The sequence below is a fragment of the Psammomys obesus genome, unplaced genomic scaffold, assembly GCF_907164565.1.
Source record: "Psammomys obesus unplaced genomic scaffold, mPsaObe1.curated_primary_1811, whole genome shotgun sequence".
Taxonomy (NCBI): domain Eukaryota; kingdom Metazoa; phylum Chordata; class Mammalia; order Rodentia; family Muridae; genus Psammomys; species Psammomys obesus.
In genome coordinates, this window is record NW_026593286.1 from 27,148,447 (window position 1) to 27,168,316 (window position 19,870).

The 19,870-nt window shown below is 41.7% G+C and overlaps 1 protein-coding gene across 2 annotated transcripts in view; it reads right to left on the bottom strand.

The window, feature by feature from the left end:
* The window catches only part of Adam23 (ADAM metallopeptidase domain 23), a 113,614-nt gene that overhangs the window by 75,422 nt on the left and 18,322 nt on the right, over nucleotides 1-19,870 (bottom strand). For both annotated transcript variants that reach the window (XM_055616871.1, XM_055616870.1), the window contains exon 2: nucleotides 2,347-2,410. In XM_055616871.1, coding sequence (XP_055472846.1) covers nucleotides 2,347-2,358 — 12 coding nt within the window. In that variant the 5' untranslated portion in view covers nucleotides 2,359-2,410. The remainder of the gene's footprint in view (nucleotides 1-2,346; nucleotides 2,411-19,870) is intronic.

Below are 19,870 nucleotides of genomic sequence, written 5' to 3' on the forward strand. Positions count from 1 at the left end.
TATATATATATATATATATATATATATATATATATATATGTAAAAGGAGGATGTTACCATTAATCCATTATCTGTGGATGGGTAAATTTGGGTATATGAGCTGTTGGAGGAAATGGGTCATAAATGAAAGAAAAAGGATGAACGCAAAATCAAACTACAGTGAATATAGCTTCTTTTACCAGAGTTGATGCTTTAAATATGTTACAACCGCAAGAGGCTTGAATATCTTATTAGTAAGAAGGCCTCATTTGGGGCACCTCAAATGAGCTCTGTATACCAATTAGCTATTGTACTTCTAAAAAAAAAAAAATACTGAGTTTCTTAGAGAAAAAGTTTGGGTCAGGTTACTGAAGCTGCAAAGGTGGTCCATTTGCTGAGTCTGGAAAGTCCTTGCGCTACCTCCTCTCCTCCAGGCTCATGAGTCAGCATGCGCAGTGCGCAGTGCTCAGAGCACCGGCGCAGCTGACAGCAACGTGGTTCTGCACAAACTAGCGAGCACCATTCCCGAGCTTGAGCTGACACTGCTGGTCCCTTTCCACGGTGTCAGTCTCAGGGAGATTCGAAAATCCCAGATGCAGCTGGGAGAGAGCTGACAGCAGGGAGAGCCACACGTGCCACTCCGTGGTCTGTGGATCCAGCTCAAAGGCCAGAGCACATGGTAAATGTGCCCACCGTTAATCAGACAGACCTAAGGCCCGAGACGCGCCATGGCCTTGGGCAGGGTTTCTAATTATGACCACCGATAAGCATGTGCTAGGAATCCCAGGTCTCTCCGGCTCACAGCTCGGCAGGTCTGCACATGAAAGGTACCAGTGCTATGCTGGCATTCATTAGCCATCTGCAAAATACTAACCCCTCCCCACCCCCCATTGCTTGTTTCTTACTTCCTCCTCAGTGTCTGTAGTTTACATGCGCACTACTGAGCCTCGGTGGCACCTGGATAGTCACTAAAGGTCATAATTTCTCTCCTGTACCCACTCTGAATTTTCTGCCTGACTCAGGGAAATCACTGTTTGCCACGCACTACCCACCGTATCTTGCTTTCATTTATGCCTGTTTGTTCCTCACTGGCCTTCCTGGTGAGAAGAAAAGATCACTTCCACATGAAGAATTTCCGGGGCCAAATTACCTTTCTATCACAGCCTGCGGTGGCCCTGAACAGGTTTGCTGCCTTCTCCATGCCTCTGTTTCTTTCATTTTACTACAGGAATAAGAATTCCCATCTCAGCTGGGTGTGGTGGCACACACCTTTAATCCCAGCACTGGGAAGGTAGAGGCAGGTGGATCTCTGTGAGTTCGAGGCCATCCTGGTCTACAAAGAGAGTCCTAGGACAGCCAAGGCTGCACAGGGAAACCCTGTCTCAATTACCAAAACAAACAAACGAGCAAACAAAAAAACCCACCTCATGAGCCTACTGTGATGGTTGAATGGGGAAGACGGGGACTACAGCTCAGTGGTACAACACTGCCGGGCATGACCAACATCCTGAGTTTGACCCCCAGCAAGAATAATTAAATAAAATAATGAAATAGAGCTGGGTATTCATACAGCACGTGCCAGTGGTCTCGGAATTTAGGAGACCAAGGCAAGTGAACCTTGAGTTTGCGGTCAACCTGGATTACATGGCCTCAAAAGAGACTCGGGGAGATGGGGTTTGGGAGAGAACACCCCCTAGGTCTCATTTCCTCACCTGCCTTTTACCTTTGGGCATCAGTTGTTTGCAATAAACCGCACGAGTTCACACAGCCTTATAATTCTGATTACATGGCCATGATCCTGGCTGAGCATCCCGAATGCAAAAGTCTCCAAAACTCTGGAGCGCCAGCAAGACAGCAGGAATGGAAAATTCCACACACAAAACTGTTTCATGAACAAAATTATCTAAAGTGTACAAACTTACCTTCAAGCTGTGTGTATGAGCTGTAGATGAAACACAAATGAATTTTCTGTTTAAGCTGTAGCCCTGCGCCCACACATCACTATGTATATGCAAATACTTAAACAAGACTTAAAGTCAAAAATGTCTGGTCCCAAGTATTTTAGGTAAGGGACACCCAAATGGTATTTATGGTGCTGATGTGAAACTTTTTAAAAGTTCATCTGACCATTAAGAAGGTAATGAGTGTAAAAGCAAAACAGTGAAATTCCCTTGTGGTCCTGAGTATACAGAATTGAATGTTGCTTCAGCATTTTAAGTTCTTGTGAATTCTTCCTCAGTAAAGCATTTCCCTGGCACAGGCGGCCACGTGATCTTATCGACAGCCATCAGAACAGTGCAATGTGCGTTAGTCAGCTCCAGGATGAATATACTTTATGCTGCAGGAGATCTGGCCACGTTACTATACCTTAGAGTACATCGGCTTCCCGTTTTCATAGTGAATCTCCACGTAGTCAGAAGACAGCAAACCACTGCAAAGGAGAGCAGACATAATGATTTCTGCATCCAAATGCTGGAGGTTTAAAAATAGCTCAAGGAGTGGATAAGAAGGACACAGAAACCACAGACCTGCTGTCCACAGCCTGGGCAAAGCTGGCTGTGGGCAACATCCAGGAAAAAAGAAAAAGAAATTCCCAGTCTACATTCGGAAACATAAAACACAGGCAATCTAAAGTACACCCTTAGATTCAGCACCTAGAGGGCATGTCGATGGAATTTTTTGAAGTGTGGGTCGATGGGAAGGAATACGGAAAACAACTGGCAAGCATTTACAATAAAGGCCAGATAGTAAACACTGCAGCTCTGCCAGCTGTGTGGTCCCTGCAAGCAGCAATCGATCCTGCCATCCCATCAGCAACACATGGACAAGTGAGTGTGGCTGAGTCCCAGAAAAGCTTTATTTATGGAGAATGATGTTTGAACTTCACACAATCTAATGTACTATGAAATAACATTATTTTGAATTTTTAAATCTATTTTTAAAAGATGGCCCAGTGGACAAAAGCCACTTGCCACACACACCCAACAACCTGAGGTCAATCCCCAGCTCCCACAGTGGAAGGAGAGAACTGACTATTGAATGTTGTCTTCTGACCTCCACATGTACGCCAAGGCACCCAAAAACAAAATTAAAAAAAAACTTTTAATTTAAAATTTTCAGAGCATCAAGTTTGAAGTAAGAGCAGGGCTTAGACCTAGCACAGCCAATGAATGGAGGTGTCGACGCAGGCAAGTGTCACTAACTTGTGTGAAATGAGATCGTTTAAAATATGAAACTCACAGGACATTAAGTTGATTAAATTAAACCACAAATATGCAGAACTTAGCCTAGAAGTCAGCACTGGGTGTTCAGAGTTGTGCACTGTGACCGTCGATGCTGTTACTGTTAATTCAAGTTTGTTTGTTTGTTTGTTTGTTTGTTTTAATGCATTTTCCCCTATAAAAGTGGGAAACATGTTCTTGGTTGTGGGGAGTGGAGGAAGACCGGAGCGTACATGTATTCTTGATGAGGACCAACACCTCAGACCCTTGGGGATTGCAAAGCCTCTGGTCTGCACGAAGTATCTAGCAACATCCTCCTCTAGGTGGCTTCCGGCGTGAGACTGCGCCCCTATTAGAGCAGGTGGCTTCCAGCCTGAGACAGCGCCCCTAACAGACCTCCTACAGAGACAGACTAACCACTTCCCTGTGCCCTGTACACAGTGAGCACGGTGAGGTCTAGCTTTGCTGAGCAGCTGGCACCCCTCCAACACAGCAAGCATGGAGCACCTGGTTCCAGCTTTTCTGTGCACCTGTGTGTCTGGCTTTTCCCCGTTCCTTCATCGCCCCAGTCAGGCTTCCAGAACGAAGCACAGTGCAAGGTGCTCTGCACCCGCTGAAGAGTGTGGGATTAAGACAACCGGGGTCTGCCCACCTTATTTTTTGAGACAGGGCCTCTCGATGGGGTTTGGGGCTCACTAACTCAGCAAGGCTGGCCAGCAAGCTTGGGAAATCCTCCTGTCTCCAGCATGTACCTCAGTTTGAAACTTTAATTTACACGGGTGCTGGGGACTGAAGTCAGATCTTCATGTTCATAAATGATTACTTTCGTAAGTAATAATGTGGAAAATCATAGAAATTTAGGTTAATACATTCATACGAGGATATGCTTATTACCTACAATTATGCTCCTGCCTTATATTACTTTTGTTTTTTTTTTTTAAACAATAGACTTAAAAGTAAAGTGAGTTGTAGATTACTATTTTTCTTGTGTGTGGGAGCAAAGTGTATTCCTTTGAGTATAAACAATAAAATAAGGGTTGGAACTGGATTAAAAGATAAGAGCTGTGGAGAGGCTGGGATTTGAGAGCAAGGCAGTGATACATGAGGTGGGTGAAAATAATTACAGGTTGAAGAGAGGCTCTGGGTTAAGTTAGACAAAGAAAGCGAGCTAGGCAAAAGGCTGAGGAGTATGGGCATGGTTCGTGGGAGCAGAGCTACAGGCACAGAACAGTCCTAGTGGGAGTGGACGGAAAGGAGTACGGGCTGAAGACAAGGTTACAGGAGGGATCTGATGACGTTCTAAACGACAGGAGAGGTTATAATGGTCATTTCATAGCACCAGACCTCCTCATGTCTCAGGCGATGAGCCACGTGACATAGTACAGTCTAGAAACCACAGAATAGGGAAAACAAGAAATATGGGGCTGTAATTCATGGTGGAGAGACGAAAGGAAGAAGAGTTAGGTGAAAAAATAGGAGACAGGCTTTCGGTGTATAGTGCAAAGGGTGAGAACTGCCACACAGAGGTTTGGATCAGCCAGCATGACCTGAGGAGGCAGCCGCAGAGGGCGTGAAGTGGTTACGCTGCTGTGTGGCTACCAGCGTCTCCAGGAGTGTCAGCCTGACCTGTGGCCTTCTGTCCAGAAGAAACAGCGCCTCCAAGTCTTGCTTGCCCTTACGGGTTTTAGGGAGAGGACTCCCTGCTTCTTTTATTTTTCTGCCTATTTTTTCTTTAAGGGGCATTTCATTCATTCCATATTTCAGTCTTCCCAAGAATGAGGAAATGACCGCAAGAATTAAAAAAAAAAAAAGAGAGAGAGAGACAATGGGGAGGAAAAAGAACTATCAGACATAGTAAGAGTTACATAAAGTGGCTAGTTACAAGATAAATATGGAGCACCTATTTCTACATAAACCAGAAAAAATGATCTGGAGATAATATGGGGAGTTTCCAAAATAATAATAAACTTTACATATATATACAATATCCACATACATATGTTAATACTTAAACACCCTAAGAATAAAAAAATGTAAATAAATATGAAGAAAAATACACATGAAATTAACAGCAAATCCTTAGTTTAAAAAACAAACACAAAACAAGCCATGACTGAAGCACTTCCTTGATCCCCCCCTGGGAGCAGTCAATATTAGAGCAATGGCCATTCACCCTCACTCAACCTACTTGAATTTTAGTGCAATTCCAAACAGAATCTCAAGAACTCTTTTAAACATGACAAAATGACTCTACAGTGCATCTTAAAGAAAAACATTTGACACTTTTCAAATGAAAATAACAAAACAAAACAAAAAACCCAGGACTTTGTGTTATTATTACAGGAACTAAGATGAAGAACACAGGCCTGATCCTCAGGCCAAAGGTACAGCAGAACATCAGAAGTCTCACTTTCACATGAGAATGTCATAGTGTTAAGAATGGCATTGAAATCCATGAAGAGTGGAAAACTGAAAACCAGAAGATCATAAGACAGGAAACAAGTCCAGAAGAAAAAAATTAAAGAATTCACATATTTCAGCCACATGACTAAATATTTGGGGGAAACTAGACCTCCATCCCACACTCTACCAAACCAAGACTATTTACTGAGGCTATGTGCTTTAAGGTAGATCCATAAGCTGATCACACAAATCCAGGTCTTTGAATATATGGCCTTAAATCCAAAAGCATAAATTAAACTATAAAAATAAACTATGCAAGTTAAGATAATTTGTTAAGGCAACCAAAATTTCAAAACAAACAGATTTAAAAAAAAAACTTGCAAAAGAAGTGAAAAACAAAGATTTACTCCCCTTAGTAGAAGAGCCTTCTTAAAACCAAGAACATTTCAAAAGGAAAGCAGACAAAGGGCATCCACAAGGTCAAGGGGCCATTCATGCAAAAACCAAACAAGAAATGCTAACGGTGATCAATCATATACAAATGCACAATTATACTAGCGATAAAAGACGAAGATTAAAACAACAGAAGGGAACATTTACTCGATCCCTCTAGAAAATTAAAGCGAGTGATGGTGGCAAGTGCTGGCAAGGTTGTTAGAAAGCTAGCACTCCAGAGGGCGATTTGGCAGGGGGTACCAAAAGCCTGCCATATGTTCACCCTCTCTCCAGTGCTGCCTGCGACGGTTTGCTGAGGAAAGAAAACAAGGCGAAAGCAATGCTCCCTCTCTCTCAGACACACATGCGCATACGTACTTATACACAGGTACACACACCACAGGCACACGCAGTCATATCACACTATACATACACATAGATTCATCTATATCCACTCCCATCCACACTCACACTTAGATTCACATATCCACACTCTCACCTACACTCATTCATACACACACACACACACACACACACACACACACACACACTTACATAGTTGCGAGGGGTTTATTGTGTGCTATTTTACAGTCACCTGGAAAAATGAAGGAAAAGAACCACTGTGGAAATTTGGTACCTCTCCGGCGTGTTTGTATGCGTCCATTCACACACAGAAAAGCTTACAAAAAGACATACTCCAAAACGTCATCATCAGCTATTACTTCCTGCAGAATCCACCATCATTTTTCCTTGCTTTTTTTTTGCTTACTTAATTTCTTTTCAATGGTGACCTTTCTTTCCTTTTCTTCTTTTGAGACAGGGTTTCACTATGTAGCCCTCACTGGGCTTGAACTCACAGAGATCTGCCTGCTTCTGCCTCCTGAGTGCTAGAATTGAATGTATACACCACCACACCTGGTACAGACTGCCTCTCTAATGAGACACCATAGTAAAAGCTTTATATATCAGGCCAACAATACATGAGGCATTTTATTTTGTGGTAAAGTGTATATTATCTGTCAGTTTAATTGTGCTAAGCTTCCCCTCTCAGTGGACTAGGGGAGAAAAATAGGGGAGGAAGAGGGAAGGAGGGAGGGACTGGGAGGAGATGAGGGAGGGGCTGCAACTGGAATACAAAGTGAATAAATTGTAAAATAATAATAATAAAACTGCAAGATAGAAACAAAACACCTTGGAAAATGTTATTTTGTACACATGTAGCTGAAACATTAGCAAATAAAACTTTGAGTTTTTGCACACAGTATATTTTGGTCATTTCTTTCTTTCCTCTCCCAAAACTCCTCCAAGATCCCCACCTACCTTCATATTCTTTCTCTCTCTTGGAAAACAAAACCAGAACCAACACACTTATACGCAAAAAACAACAACAAACCAAAGCCATGGAGTCCTTTCTGTGTCGGCCAACTACTCCTGAGCGTGCAGGGGTGGCTGGGGCCATTAAAAAGGCAGGTTTGGGACTGCACGCAAGCTTCAGCAAGGGTGTGGACCTTTCAATGGAACAGACGAGAGGCGGGATTTGGAGAGCTTTGTACAAAAGCTGAAAGCAAGCATTACACCCTATGTCCACAGAGAATCCGAGGTCTTTAGGACCTGGGACAGGCTGAGCATAGAGAGGCTCCTTTACCGGGTCAATTAGAGCCATCAGCAAAGTAATTAACGTTAGCAGCAGGACAGAGCACACGCACACACAAGGAAGAGGTCTCTCGGTGTATCAGACCCTGGAGCTGTGACTCTCCTGCACTCATTTGATTAATTGCTGGAGACTGAATGAGACAGAGGGAAGAAGAGAATTCAGCAACTGAGAGAAATGATAGATTCATTTTTGACATTTCCATCTCTCTGACATTTATTGGAAATTGTATATATAATATATATCCATGCATACATATATGCATACATACAAAGAAAAAAATGCATTAGGCAAAGGCCAGTTGTACTTGTCAGTGTAGTGGGGTGCATGTGTGTGTGTGTGTGTGTGTGTGTGTGTGTACGTGTGGTGTCAACACTGGCTGTCCTCCCCATTCACTCTCCACCTTATTTTTAGAGATAGGGTCTGCCATTGTTCACAGAGCGCACTGATTGGCTAGACCGGCTGGCCAGCAAACCTGAGGGCTCCATCTGATGTCTCCTCCCCAGCCCTGGGATTACAGTATACTGCTACCACTGGCCCCTCCGCTGGGGTGCTGGGAATCATGATCACCACGAGAGCAGCCCCATGGTTACACAGCAAGCACTTACAGCCTACCCCATCTCCCAGCCTCTGCTTTTTGCAGCTTTGTGCTGTTTTTATTAGTAATGAAGCAAGACTTTTATAGAACATCCACAGCTGTGTTTTCGGTGCTCCCTTTTACCTAGGGAGCCTAGCCCTTGATTTCTGTTTCTGCTGGGTTGCCACAGCCTGAGCTTGCACAGCTGAACTGAGAAGAACTGTCAAAAAAAAAAAAAAAAAGAAAAAGAAAAAGAAAAAAAAAGAAACAATAACAAAAACTAGGAATGGATCTGCAGAGCCCAACACAAAAGAAGATCATTTGAAGCCATCTACCTGTGCTTCCCAACCGGGGAATCCCCGTACACACACCAGAGACAGGCAGACAGTAAGCCAAGTTCCTTCCCCAGAGTAAACAAGAAACTGTCACAATGATGCCATCAGAAAGACACTTTTGTAGTAACAGCAAACTATTGTGACAAATAACACATTATTGCAAAGGGGAAGAGAAGGGATATAGAGAAAGAGAGTAACCTTCAACAGCTTTGTGTGTGTGTGTGTGTGTGTGTGTGTGTGTGTGTGTGTGTGTGTGAACACAGGATGCCTACCTCACAAACAACATACATTTTTTTAATTATCATTTAGAAAAAAAATGACCTTTAGGCGATTCTAACCCCTGAGCACAGCCATAGCATCAAAAAATTATTCACCTTGAATTGCTTTTTAAAAATGTATGATTTACCTAGAGCACTACTGACTTCTCGAAGGGCAATTTCCATTCTCCCAAATGGATCATTTCAAAACATTAGCAAGGCAACAGACTTCCGAAGGAAATTAAAGATTTTTTTTATTTTTTACTTATTTGTTTTTTATTTGTTTGAAATTAAAGAATTTGCTAGAAACATGGTGTTTCTTGTGTAGCTTTTTTAGGAAGAATCCTTTCCTTCTGGTGAGGACCTTGAAACTTAGTGTCATTCTGTAGCTGGCTAGCAGAGGACCTCCTGCCAATTACCTTCTGAGTCTGACAGAGGTCTCCAGCTGCTGGCAAGACTGGGAAATTGTGGCACCTCTAGGAGGTCCTGCTGGTTGCAGGGGACGCGTTACCTCCTTTTCCACATTTCGTATTAAGAGCTTTTAAACCATAAACCCACCTGCCTTTAAGCCATTCCTGTTAGTGACACAGGAATAGCTACTATACTCCCACAAACGAAGGGTGCTGAGCAGGAAGCTGGACACTGCTGGCACACACAGTCCATCTGGTGGACACACTCTTTCTGCTATGGGAACAATGAGATGCCCCAGAAGGTGCTGAAAACCAGCTCCGTTCACATTACCTTCACACTGTAGAGAATTGCTTACACTTTCCCCGGCTCTACATATTTCTACATACCTCGACCAAAAGAGAACACCTCTGTTTCTAAGATATCATCTGATACTCTTTCTACAGATCTGATTGATAATTTAAAATACACCCTCTTACACAGAAACTGATCTGACGTCCAAGGCTTGAAAACTGTCAAAGCTACATTTATGTTAACCAATCTAAATGGTCTGCAAAACCATCACTTCACTTGTGACTAAAATAAATCCAAACCTCACAGTCACATTAACATGCTTTATCATAAAAATGCTGAAAACCAGGGATAACGGGAGAAATCAGTACTCGTCCTGCAAGACTATCTTATAATTAGCAAATTGGAGAGCAATTAATGTCACTTTGAGAGACGTGTATAAAATAGTGATTAGAGGTGAGTAATTTAATCTATTCCCGTATAATGATAGAGTCTAGACATTTTGCATAATATTAAAACTGGATTTTTATCTTTTAAAGGCTATTTGGAACACTGTGCACGGCCTTCTAAAAATATATTTTAAGATCATTGTCAATATGTTATCGGTAAACACATCCCCTCTCCTACATTGATGTCTATGTGACCAGTAACGAAGTGGAATTGCTTAGTGGCTTGACAATGCAGAACAGAGCTTTAGGTCAGAGTCTGAAAGCAATTTTTGTAAATGGGCCTTTTCCTACAGCCAGACAACCTGCATCACATATGCTTAAAATTTCAGTCCAGATCAACAATCCTACCTTCACAAAGTGACTCTCAAAATCTGGATCATAAGCAAAACCTTTGTAAGATTCCAGAAGCAAAATCCCAGAGAGACTGACATAGAAAAAAAGGAAGAAACTATTCTATTTGGGTCTTTCAGGGGATCTATTTATAGTTTAATCTTAAAAAACCAGACATTTTTGGTGCCCTGGTAGAAGAAATTCCAGCATTAACTGTATATGATCCACAGAAATGAATTTACTAAGTAGCAATATAGGTTCCAGGCCCATGAGAGGTTAGGACTAGAGGTGGCAGAGAAAGAGCTAGGTTGTAAACTACCTGATTCACACCCAAGGAAGCCATATCAAAATCCACAAATCCAGTGGATTTGGTCAAGATTCCAGACCCAGACAGCAGTCGAGACTTGACATGCCTACAGATGCTGGAGAACATACCAAACAATGTCCATAAGAAGAGCATGTAGGTTTCCCCCAACCTACCCTCTCATGACAAGTGTACCTACCACAGAGCCTTAGACAAGGTCATGAGGTGGAGTTCTCATGATGGCATTGACGCTCTTGCAAGCAGAAACCAGTTGGCATGAGGCACGAATAAGGGCCTAAGTCTTCGCCCAGCACAAAGAAGAAAAATAAATAAATAAAAGGAAGACGGGAGCAGGAAGAGAAAGATACCAGAGAACATCCTTACACCCTTGCTCTTTTTCTCAGTGCAATATGAGGATCCAGGAAGACAGTCACATGCCATCCAGGAGGAGGGTTTTGCCAGCATCTAAGTCTGCCAGGTAGTTAGGGGCTCAGTTTAGGGCATTTTGTCAGCATGAACCTAAGCAGACTAAAAGGAGGATGAAGCCTCCTCTTAATTCTAGACAAGATCTTTCTTTATGGGATATTAAAGATAAACCTAAATCTCTCTACCATAACTCCTGAAAATTCTGCTGTTGTCACTTTTAAAAGTAACTAGATTTATTTTATGTGTAAGAGTGTTTTATTTGCACGTATGTATATACACCATGCGTATGCCTGTACTGAAGAAGTCAGAAAAGGGTGTCAGATACCCTAGGACTGCAGTTTGGGGTGAATGTGAGTTCCCATGTGGATAATGCGAACTGAAACTGAGTCCCCTGAAAAAAGTGCTCTTCACTGGTGAGCCATCACTCCAGATTCCTATTATTGCCACATTTTGTAAGGGAGTTTTTTGTTGGTTTTGTGGGTTTTGTTTGGCTTGGGGTAAAATCCCCAAATCTACTACCTAAACTTCAGAATAAGAAGTTATCACGGCTAGGAGAGGGTGGTAGAGGACATAGGGCAATGAGGGGCACACGGAGGATTTCCAAGACACGGAGAATGCCTTGCCTGACAACCAGAGCAATGAATATGCAGGAATTGCATTTATTGTTGCTGTTATTATTTTTGAGGTAAGGTCTAGTACATCCCAGGTTGCCCTCAAACTTGCTATGTAACAAAGGATGACCTTGAACTTCAAATCCTCCTGCTCTACCGCCCTAGTTCTCTGGTTTCGGGCACTCCCCACCATGTCCATGTGGTACTGGGGGGGGGTCAAACCCTAGACCTCGTGAATGTCAAACAAGATCTCCATCCACTGATCAGCCTCCCCTCAAAGGAAAAGGAATTCAAAATGCCTACAGGTAACAGAAACAGAAAGGCTTAGTCAAATTCCGGCATTTAAAGTTTGGAGTATGAGACACACTGAGCCAGAAAGAGACCGTGGCAAAAGCATCCAGAATCAGAAAGCTGTCACTACTGAGTCCAGAGAGAGAAAGCTAAGGGACGTGTGGGAGGTAAGACGCACAGGAGAGAAAGGGGGACTTTCTCCTTCTCTAGGAACAGCAGCGATCCGGCCACGTTCAGACGCCAGTGTGCATAGGAGTCTGCTTCTGTTTGAAGAGGGAACGTTGGAAAGGGAAAGGAAGCTGTTGCTGGATGGCCAAGCACAGAAGCAAGACCTTCAGAAATGCCACCACACGGCAGGACTGACAAGATCTAAAGCGCATTAACACCTGTACCAGGAGAGCTAAAGGAACAGAAAATCAAAGGATAAGAGGGCAGCCTTACATAGTCTCTCTAACTCCAAAGTCAATCTGCAACATTATGAACACAGGAAATAGTCCTCAAAGACATAAAACGAAACAAAAACTTGACAATCAAAACTTTGCTTCTCAGGCACAGAATGCTGGTGTAGTGGTTAAGAGCGTGGGTTGTTCTTCCAGAAGAACCAGGTTTGGTTCCCAGCACCCACGAGGCAGCTCACAGCCATCTGTGACTCCAGTTCCATGGGACTCAGTGCCCTCTTCTGGCCTTTGCAGGCACCAGTCATGTAAAAAGGGAATAGACACACATGCAGGAAAAAATGACCATACACATACAATAAAAATTTTTAAAAAATAAAAATAAATTTGAGGCATGCTATATTATCCTTTACTTTTGCTGGAAGAATCCATGAACTTACATATTTTATGAAAGGGTAAAAAAGACATCCTATTTATAATCACCAAAATTAACGTGAGTAGAAAATATTGATCTCGGTCACTGTGCCAGGCATCTAAAAACGTACTTCTGAACTCATAACGACAAATGTCTTCCCTCACTCCCCTCCACGTCACTCACCGTGCTGACAGATACTCGGCTACAGAATGGTGATTCTCAACCTGTGGGTCTCGACCCCCCCCCCTTGAGGTCACATTTCAGCTATTTACACCACAATTCGTCACCGTAGCAAATTTACGGTTACGAAGTAGCAACAGAAATAACTTTACGGTTGGGGGGGTGGGTCACCACCACCTAAGAGACTGCATTAAAGAGTCACAGCACTAGAAAGGCTGAGATCCACTAACCAAAACAGAAGAAGGTGAAATGCACCTATGGCAATGCCAAGGGGGAAAACAAGGCAGTGACCAAGTCTCACTGTGGGGCCTTCACTTACACAGCTCCTCGGGTGCAGCCTTCTGCTCGGGCTAGATTCTCACTGCTTCATCAGACAATACATTACACCGTAAGTATGTAGATCATCCAACAATTCTGAAGAGGATTATTCTGGGAGTGTTTTTAAATGCATATTCAGAGGGTCAGGTCAGTATTTCAAATTACTCTGCTTGTATGCATAATTTTTTTTTTAAATCCTAAAGCCATGTAATGGTACTTAACAGCCTTTCTGATGATTAATAATATCTAAAACCAGAGACATTTCTGAAATGGCTAATAATTTAAACACCCACTCAAAATGGCAATCCAAAATCAGGAAGGATGAGTGAAAATAGCATAATGAGGCTTCTCCTCCCCCCTCTTTTTTTTTTTCTGTGCCTTGTGCCTGATAGTTTGTGTAACTCTTAACTAGAAAAAAATTTCACTTCGCTCAGCTTTTAAAAGCAGATTTTTCTGGGAAACTGAAAGGTGACTAAATTTTATGTTTATTTTCAATTGACATAATTACACTAGAGAGTGTAATTATGAGGAACAATGTACTTAATTTTGCCAAAATGGGCGATAAACAAATCAGGGTGACTTAAGTTTTCTTCTCCTTTAGCAGTTGTCGTTCCTTTGTGGTAGGAACCTCTGAAATCTGCTCTACTGGTTCTTTATAAGATACATAATAAATTTTCATGGGGAATTGTATTTTTTGTGGCAGCTATCTAACCTGCCTTTGTCTCCCCTCCCTCCTCTCCCTTTGTTCCCTTCTAGTGACACTACTGTCCTTTCTTATTTTTTTTACAAATCAGCGGCTTGGAGGAGATAGACAGAGGAGACTGCTTGCTGGATGTGCTGTCGACAGATACTGGTATAGCCCCAAAAGAATCCATCGACCCTAAACAGCAAGGAGAAGTAAAAGGGTCGGCGAACCCTCTCCTCCTAACCTTTTCTCTCTTACCCAGAGCTAAAGTGTTGGTGGGAGGAAGGTAGAGGTTTAAATACCCCAAATAAAATAGAATAAAATATAAAAAAATAAAATAAAAAACAAGCACAACACCCTTCTCTCTGAGGACAGCAACACCCCACTGAAAAGCAATCAAAGCAACAATCTCCAAATTAGCTGAAGGGTGCTAACTTGCCTTCCTTCCCTGTGGCTCCCTGCACTCTACTTCAGCAGATTGCTCCATGCACCAATTAACAACAACAACAACAACAAAAAGATAGGGACCTAGGTCTAGACAATGAAGGCGCACAGTGTTAAAGTCCTGGAGAGACAAAGGGTATAAATCACACACACAAAAAAGAAGGCGTGCTCAAATACTGGGACTTCAACAAAGTTTTAGAAATAACCTCTTCTTTAAAAGAAAGCCAGTCAAAGAAATATCATAAAAGAATATGAAAGGCAAGCTGGTAAAGTTCAGAAGGAAAATGAAATAAAAATAAATACTGCAAGGATATAAATCAAATCACAAAGAGAAAAGGAAATAAAGAATAAAAACACATTTGGTACTCAATGATAATAGGATACTAAAATACTGGACAAATGGGAAGAATATCACATCATTGATGTCCCTAAAAAAATAAAAATAAAAATGTGGAAGGAAAAAATTTACAAAAAATACAATGGACTTGGAAAGTTAGCTATGCAGTTAAGAGCACTCGCTGCTTTCGCAGAGGATGAGCTTGGTTTCCAACACCGAAATGGTGGTTTACAGCCATCTGTAGTTCCAGTCCCAGGGAGCCCAATGCTTTCTTCTGACCTCCATGGGCATCAGGCATGTGCATTCTGCACATATACATCCAAGCAAAACACTCATATGCATATAGTAATAAACTAAGTAACTCTTTTTTAAAATTTCTAAAAATTCAATGAGCTTGCAATTCCAAAAGGCACATGGTCGCAGAAAAATTGATAAACAGTGGTTATTGATGAATGGTGCCATCAATCCTGGTAAAGTTATCGATGAGGACTAATGAGGATAAACCCTACAGCAGAAAGACATACTGTTATAAAATTTAAATGCAGCGAGGAGTACCACAGCGGGACCATGCCAAGGTGTGCCCCCCTGAGAAATTACACCATGCAACAGATCTGGTATAAACAGGGTTTACTGGGGAAAGGGACACTGGGAATATTAGCCCAGGGCAGGCTGCATGCTCAGGAATATTTGGCCAACACAAAACAGACTATATGTTTGTTTGTTTGTTTGTTTGTTTGTTTGTTTTCTCTCTCTCTCTCTCCCTCTCCCCACCCCGTGTGTGTGTGTGTGTGTGTGTGTGTGTGTGTGTGTGTGTATGTATGTGTGTGTGATTTTCTTTTTAAGAAAGAATATGAAAAGAGGTGGTTTTGGAGGGTGGATCTGAACAGACTTGGGGAGAAGTGGATAAAATTTGACTAAAATATGTGTGTGAAATGTTTTCAAATGAATATTTAAAAAAATAAAGACACCATCTCTGAAGAGGGAACTCCAATTGTCTGAGACTTGTTCATAGGTTCTAAAATCCACAGAGAGTCATTCTTGAAATATCCCAGGAAAAGGAGGGCTTAACTGTTTCATATAATCTCAGATTATTCCTCAGTTACAAGGATAGCAGATAAGCATTTATTTAGAAATGAATTCATAAGATGACATTCAAAACTCTACCTTGAATAATCTACTCTTCAGTTAATTCCAGTCAGACAAGATGCAAATACTCTAGGAAGGATGTACTCAGTGCAGTAAAGGACTCACAGCGCCCTCAGAAATTATCTTAAGAATTAATATTTACAGCGGAAACTGTGGCTCATAATCAAAAGGCAAAGCTCGCAGAGTTTGACAGTGTAAAATAAGCATTATTACTCAATAAATAGGGATTAAGTGAAAGAAGTGTTAGTGTATTGATTTTCCTTCAGACATACAGTCTAGTTGATTATATAAATCTGTCTAGTTTTTTAATTGATTCATAACTTTAATGGGGCTTAATTTTTCTATTATGAAGAAACAGCCATCCTTCAATGATTCTTTTAACTTCTATTATTTATGTTTAAGGAGTCGTGGCACTCAATTTTTATTCCACATAATCAGTTGCATTTAATTATTATAGAAGAATTCCACTTTTGCAAACTATTTACTAAGATTCCCATTGGTCCCGGCAGTGTTCTAAACAGACTAAAATAATTGCTTATGAATAGCAATATCATGAGTTTGTTTGTGGGTTTTTATTTCGGCATTACTCGGGCTCTCTTGAAATTTTATGAACAGCAGTACTACTTTTTGTAGAAAAAAAAACAATATTTCTTTCATAAATCTATTTTTGTTTTAGCAGCCATTCTACTGTATCTCAGAAGCACAGGGACTACAACTAACCATAAACAGGTAACTCTCTAAGTGTCCACCATTAGCTGTGTTTTGTATGATGAGTCAATAATGTGTCTATGACTTTAGGATGGAATGAGGAAGGAGGAACTGATGGCCATTGCTTCACCATGGCAAGCTGCCACTTTAAGAAAGCCTTGTTTCTGAATGGAAGTCAACAACCAGAGACAGAGTTATCCACAGAGCTGGGGCAGTTTTGCTTCAGGTCTTCGCTGCTGCTGACAAATAAGAAAAGGTCTTTATTACTCAAAAAAAAATGCCTACTTCAGTATCTAGGACTTTTAGGGGTCCAGTGCATGCTAGCATTTAACTTACTAAATGATATCCAAAAGACAGGGCTACTAAGAAAAGCTTACTGGCAGGATTAAATGAACGTGAATCAGGAGGAGGGGGGAGAATACTTATTTCTTCTTCACCAATCCACAGTACCCTTAACTCTACTAGAGAATAGACCTAGAAATAAAGGAAAGCCAGCGTGGTTGTGCAATTCTCAGTGGTCTTTCAGATCCTCTGATCACCTTTTTATATTTTAAAAATGATTTCAACCTTCCCACTCTTTTTCATTTATACTTCTAGGTTTACACAACCACTAATTTTGACAAACGCCTGCTGTTCAATGTCAAAATAATAGAACGATTTAACTGGAAAGCAAAATCTTTCTCATTCTCTTTTTATAAAACTGAGGGACATGCTAACTTGACATCTGTTTAAGAATAGGGTTCTTTTGTGAACACCGATGAAGTTAAAAACAGTTCTCAAAATGATAATGGAGCATAAGAGACTTTCTCCTTCGTTCAGTGAGTTCCATGCCTATAGAGGACCACACTAGCAACTCATCAAGGGAAAAAAAATAACTGAAGGTCATGTGTCAGCTTTCACAAGCAAATATAGACCTCAATCTATAACTAAGGAAATACCTCAAACGGTGAAAGCCAGAGAAAGAGACCTCAATCTATAACTAAGGAAATGCCTCAAACGGTGAAAGCCAGAGAAAGGGAGTTCAGGAATATTGGGGTTCCTGGGAGCCTTACTGGGGTGGGTGGAGTATCTCTGAAGGAAGGCTCCTAAACTGGAGTGTTCTCAAACTAGAAAAATCCAGAGCTGCTCAGCAGTGTTTGGGACAAAGGCCAGCTATCACAAAAGTGATTTCATATGCTACTGTTTGTATGTTCTTCCCACTTGAATGCCCACTCTATCTCCAAGGTTAATGACTCTCTCTGTCAAACGTTTGCACATATGACAAAGGATAGACTTGATGAAGAAGCGTGCCTCTTGTTAGGAGAGATGGTAGTGATGAAAAAAATAATAATAATTTGTCTAGAGTCTTGGTAAGAAATTCCATGGAGCCCAGTGGTATAAAAGGCATATGTGAATTTAAGGGCAAAGAACTGACTCTGTCTCGTATGTATGAGAACTCTAAACTTTAGCCCTTGTTTTGTTTGAGATGGGGGTAAGGAAAGGTCTCACTCGGGAGCTAGGCCAACCTGGAATATGGGCTAATCCCTGACTGCCGCCCGAGTGGTAAGATTACATGAATGAGTTACCACTTACGGCTCTAAGTCTGACTCTTCTTAATGTAATGAGCATTTTATAAAGACAGACTGGGCCTTCTCGGCAGTCAGTCAACACCCCTCCACCCACAAACATCCAAGCTGTGTACTCACAGCTACATGTAGCCACCTCTTCAGAAAGCCAAGAGAGCACTAGCACCCCAGGGCCCATCAAATCTCATAGCTATAAGACATGAACTTCAGAGGACTCGGTCCCTCCATGCCTTTGATTTTTTTTTTGGGGGGGGGGGACAGGAACAATAATAGTAATTACATCTTTGGTCACTGTGAGGATTAAAGACTTAGTTCATACAAGGCTCTTGGACACTTAGCGTAAGCTTAGTAAGTCTGTCATTGCTGTTATTTTTGTTTGAATTCCAAATCCCAAAATCACAGTCTACCTGAACTGAAACTTACATCCTTCTGCTGGTGATTCAAGAGATATAAGCCAGATTTAAGTTTTGTTGTTGCAAACTCTAGTTTGCATTCAATAAATGGTAGTTTTGAGAGTACCTTCTTTCTCCCCACCCCACCCCACCCCGTATGTATGTGTATTCATGTTTGTGTGTATTCTTGTATGTGTATATGTGTGTTTGAGTGAGTGTATATGGTCAGAGATCTGTATCAGGTATCTCCTTCTACTGCTTTCTACCATATCTTTTGAGATGTCAAGTCAGCACTCTAAAGAAAGTTAGATCAGCTGGCAAAAAACTGGCTGTCCATCTGTCTCCATCTTTCTCCACCCGGGAGCACGAGGGTTATAGATGTGTATAACCAAGAACAGGCAAGAAAAACAAAGGTCCTTGCACTTGTATGGCAGTCACCTTACTCACTGAGTCATGTCCCCAACCCTTTATAGTCCCTTCTTCTACTGAAAGTCCCCTACCTCCACCACTCACGAAAGGAGACCTTATGGGAATGAGGTCTGTGACGTTTAGCTTCCGATCTTAAATTCTCAGTCTCGGGTTCCCCATCAAAGTCCTTATACACCCAGTCTTCTTTCTATTTAGTCTCTACTATCTAAATACTCTGACATATTTAGGCATGCACAACACAGCTTATTAATTCTATGTGTATAATCTATAGCTAACATACAGAAGAACTATGCTGGCAATGCTCTCCATATAAGAAGAGGGGCGTGACAGAAGCAATAGACTGCAACTCCAGGGTCCTTGATTCCAGGCCTCAGCATATCTTAGGGTGGTGACCTTGAAAAACAAAAACAAAAAGCAAAACTGTCCATTACTAAATTTCAGAGTCTCCAGCTGTGTGTTAGCTAGCTTTTCCTTCACAGTGATAAAATGTCCGAGATCAAAAACTTAAAGGAAGAAAGATGTGCACACCAGCTCAAGATCATACAGGTTTTAGTCAGTTGTTGGCTGGCTCAACTGCTCAGGAACGTGGTGAAGGAGGACATCACTGCAGAAAAATATGGAGAAGGAAAACTGCTCACCTCATGGCAGTCAGGATGGAGAATGGTAGAGGTTGGAGATGCAGATGAGGAGTGAAAAAAAAAGAGGTAAAAGGAGAAAAGAAAAGGGAGAGAGGAAGAGAGCGAAAAGAAAGGAAGCAGGAAAGAGGGGAAATGGAAGAGAGGCAGAGGAGAAACTGGAGAGAGGAAAAAAGCAGGGGGGGAAGAAGAGAAGTGCATAGGAGTGAATAAGGAAAGAATGAGGCAGGGAGGGGAGGGGAGGGAAAGGGCA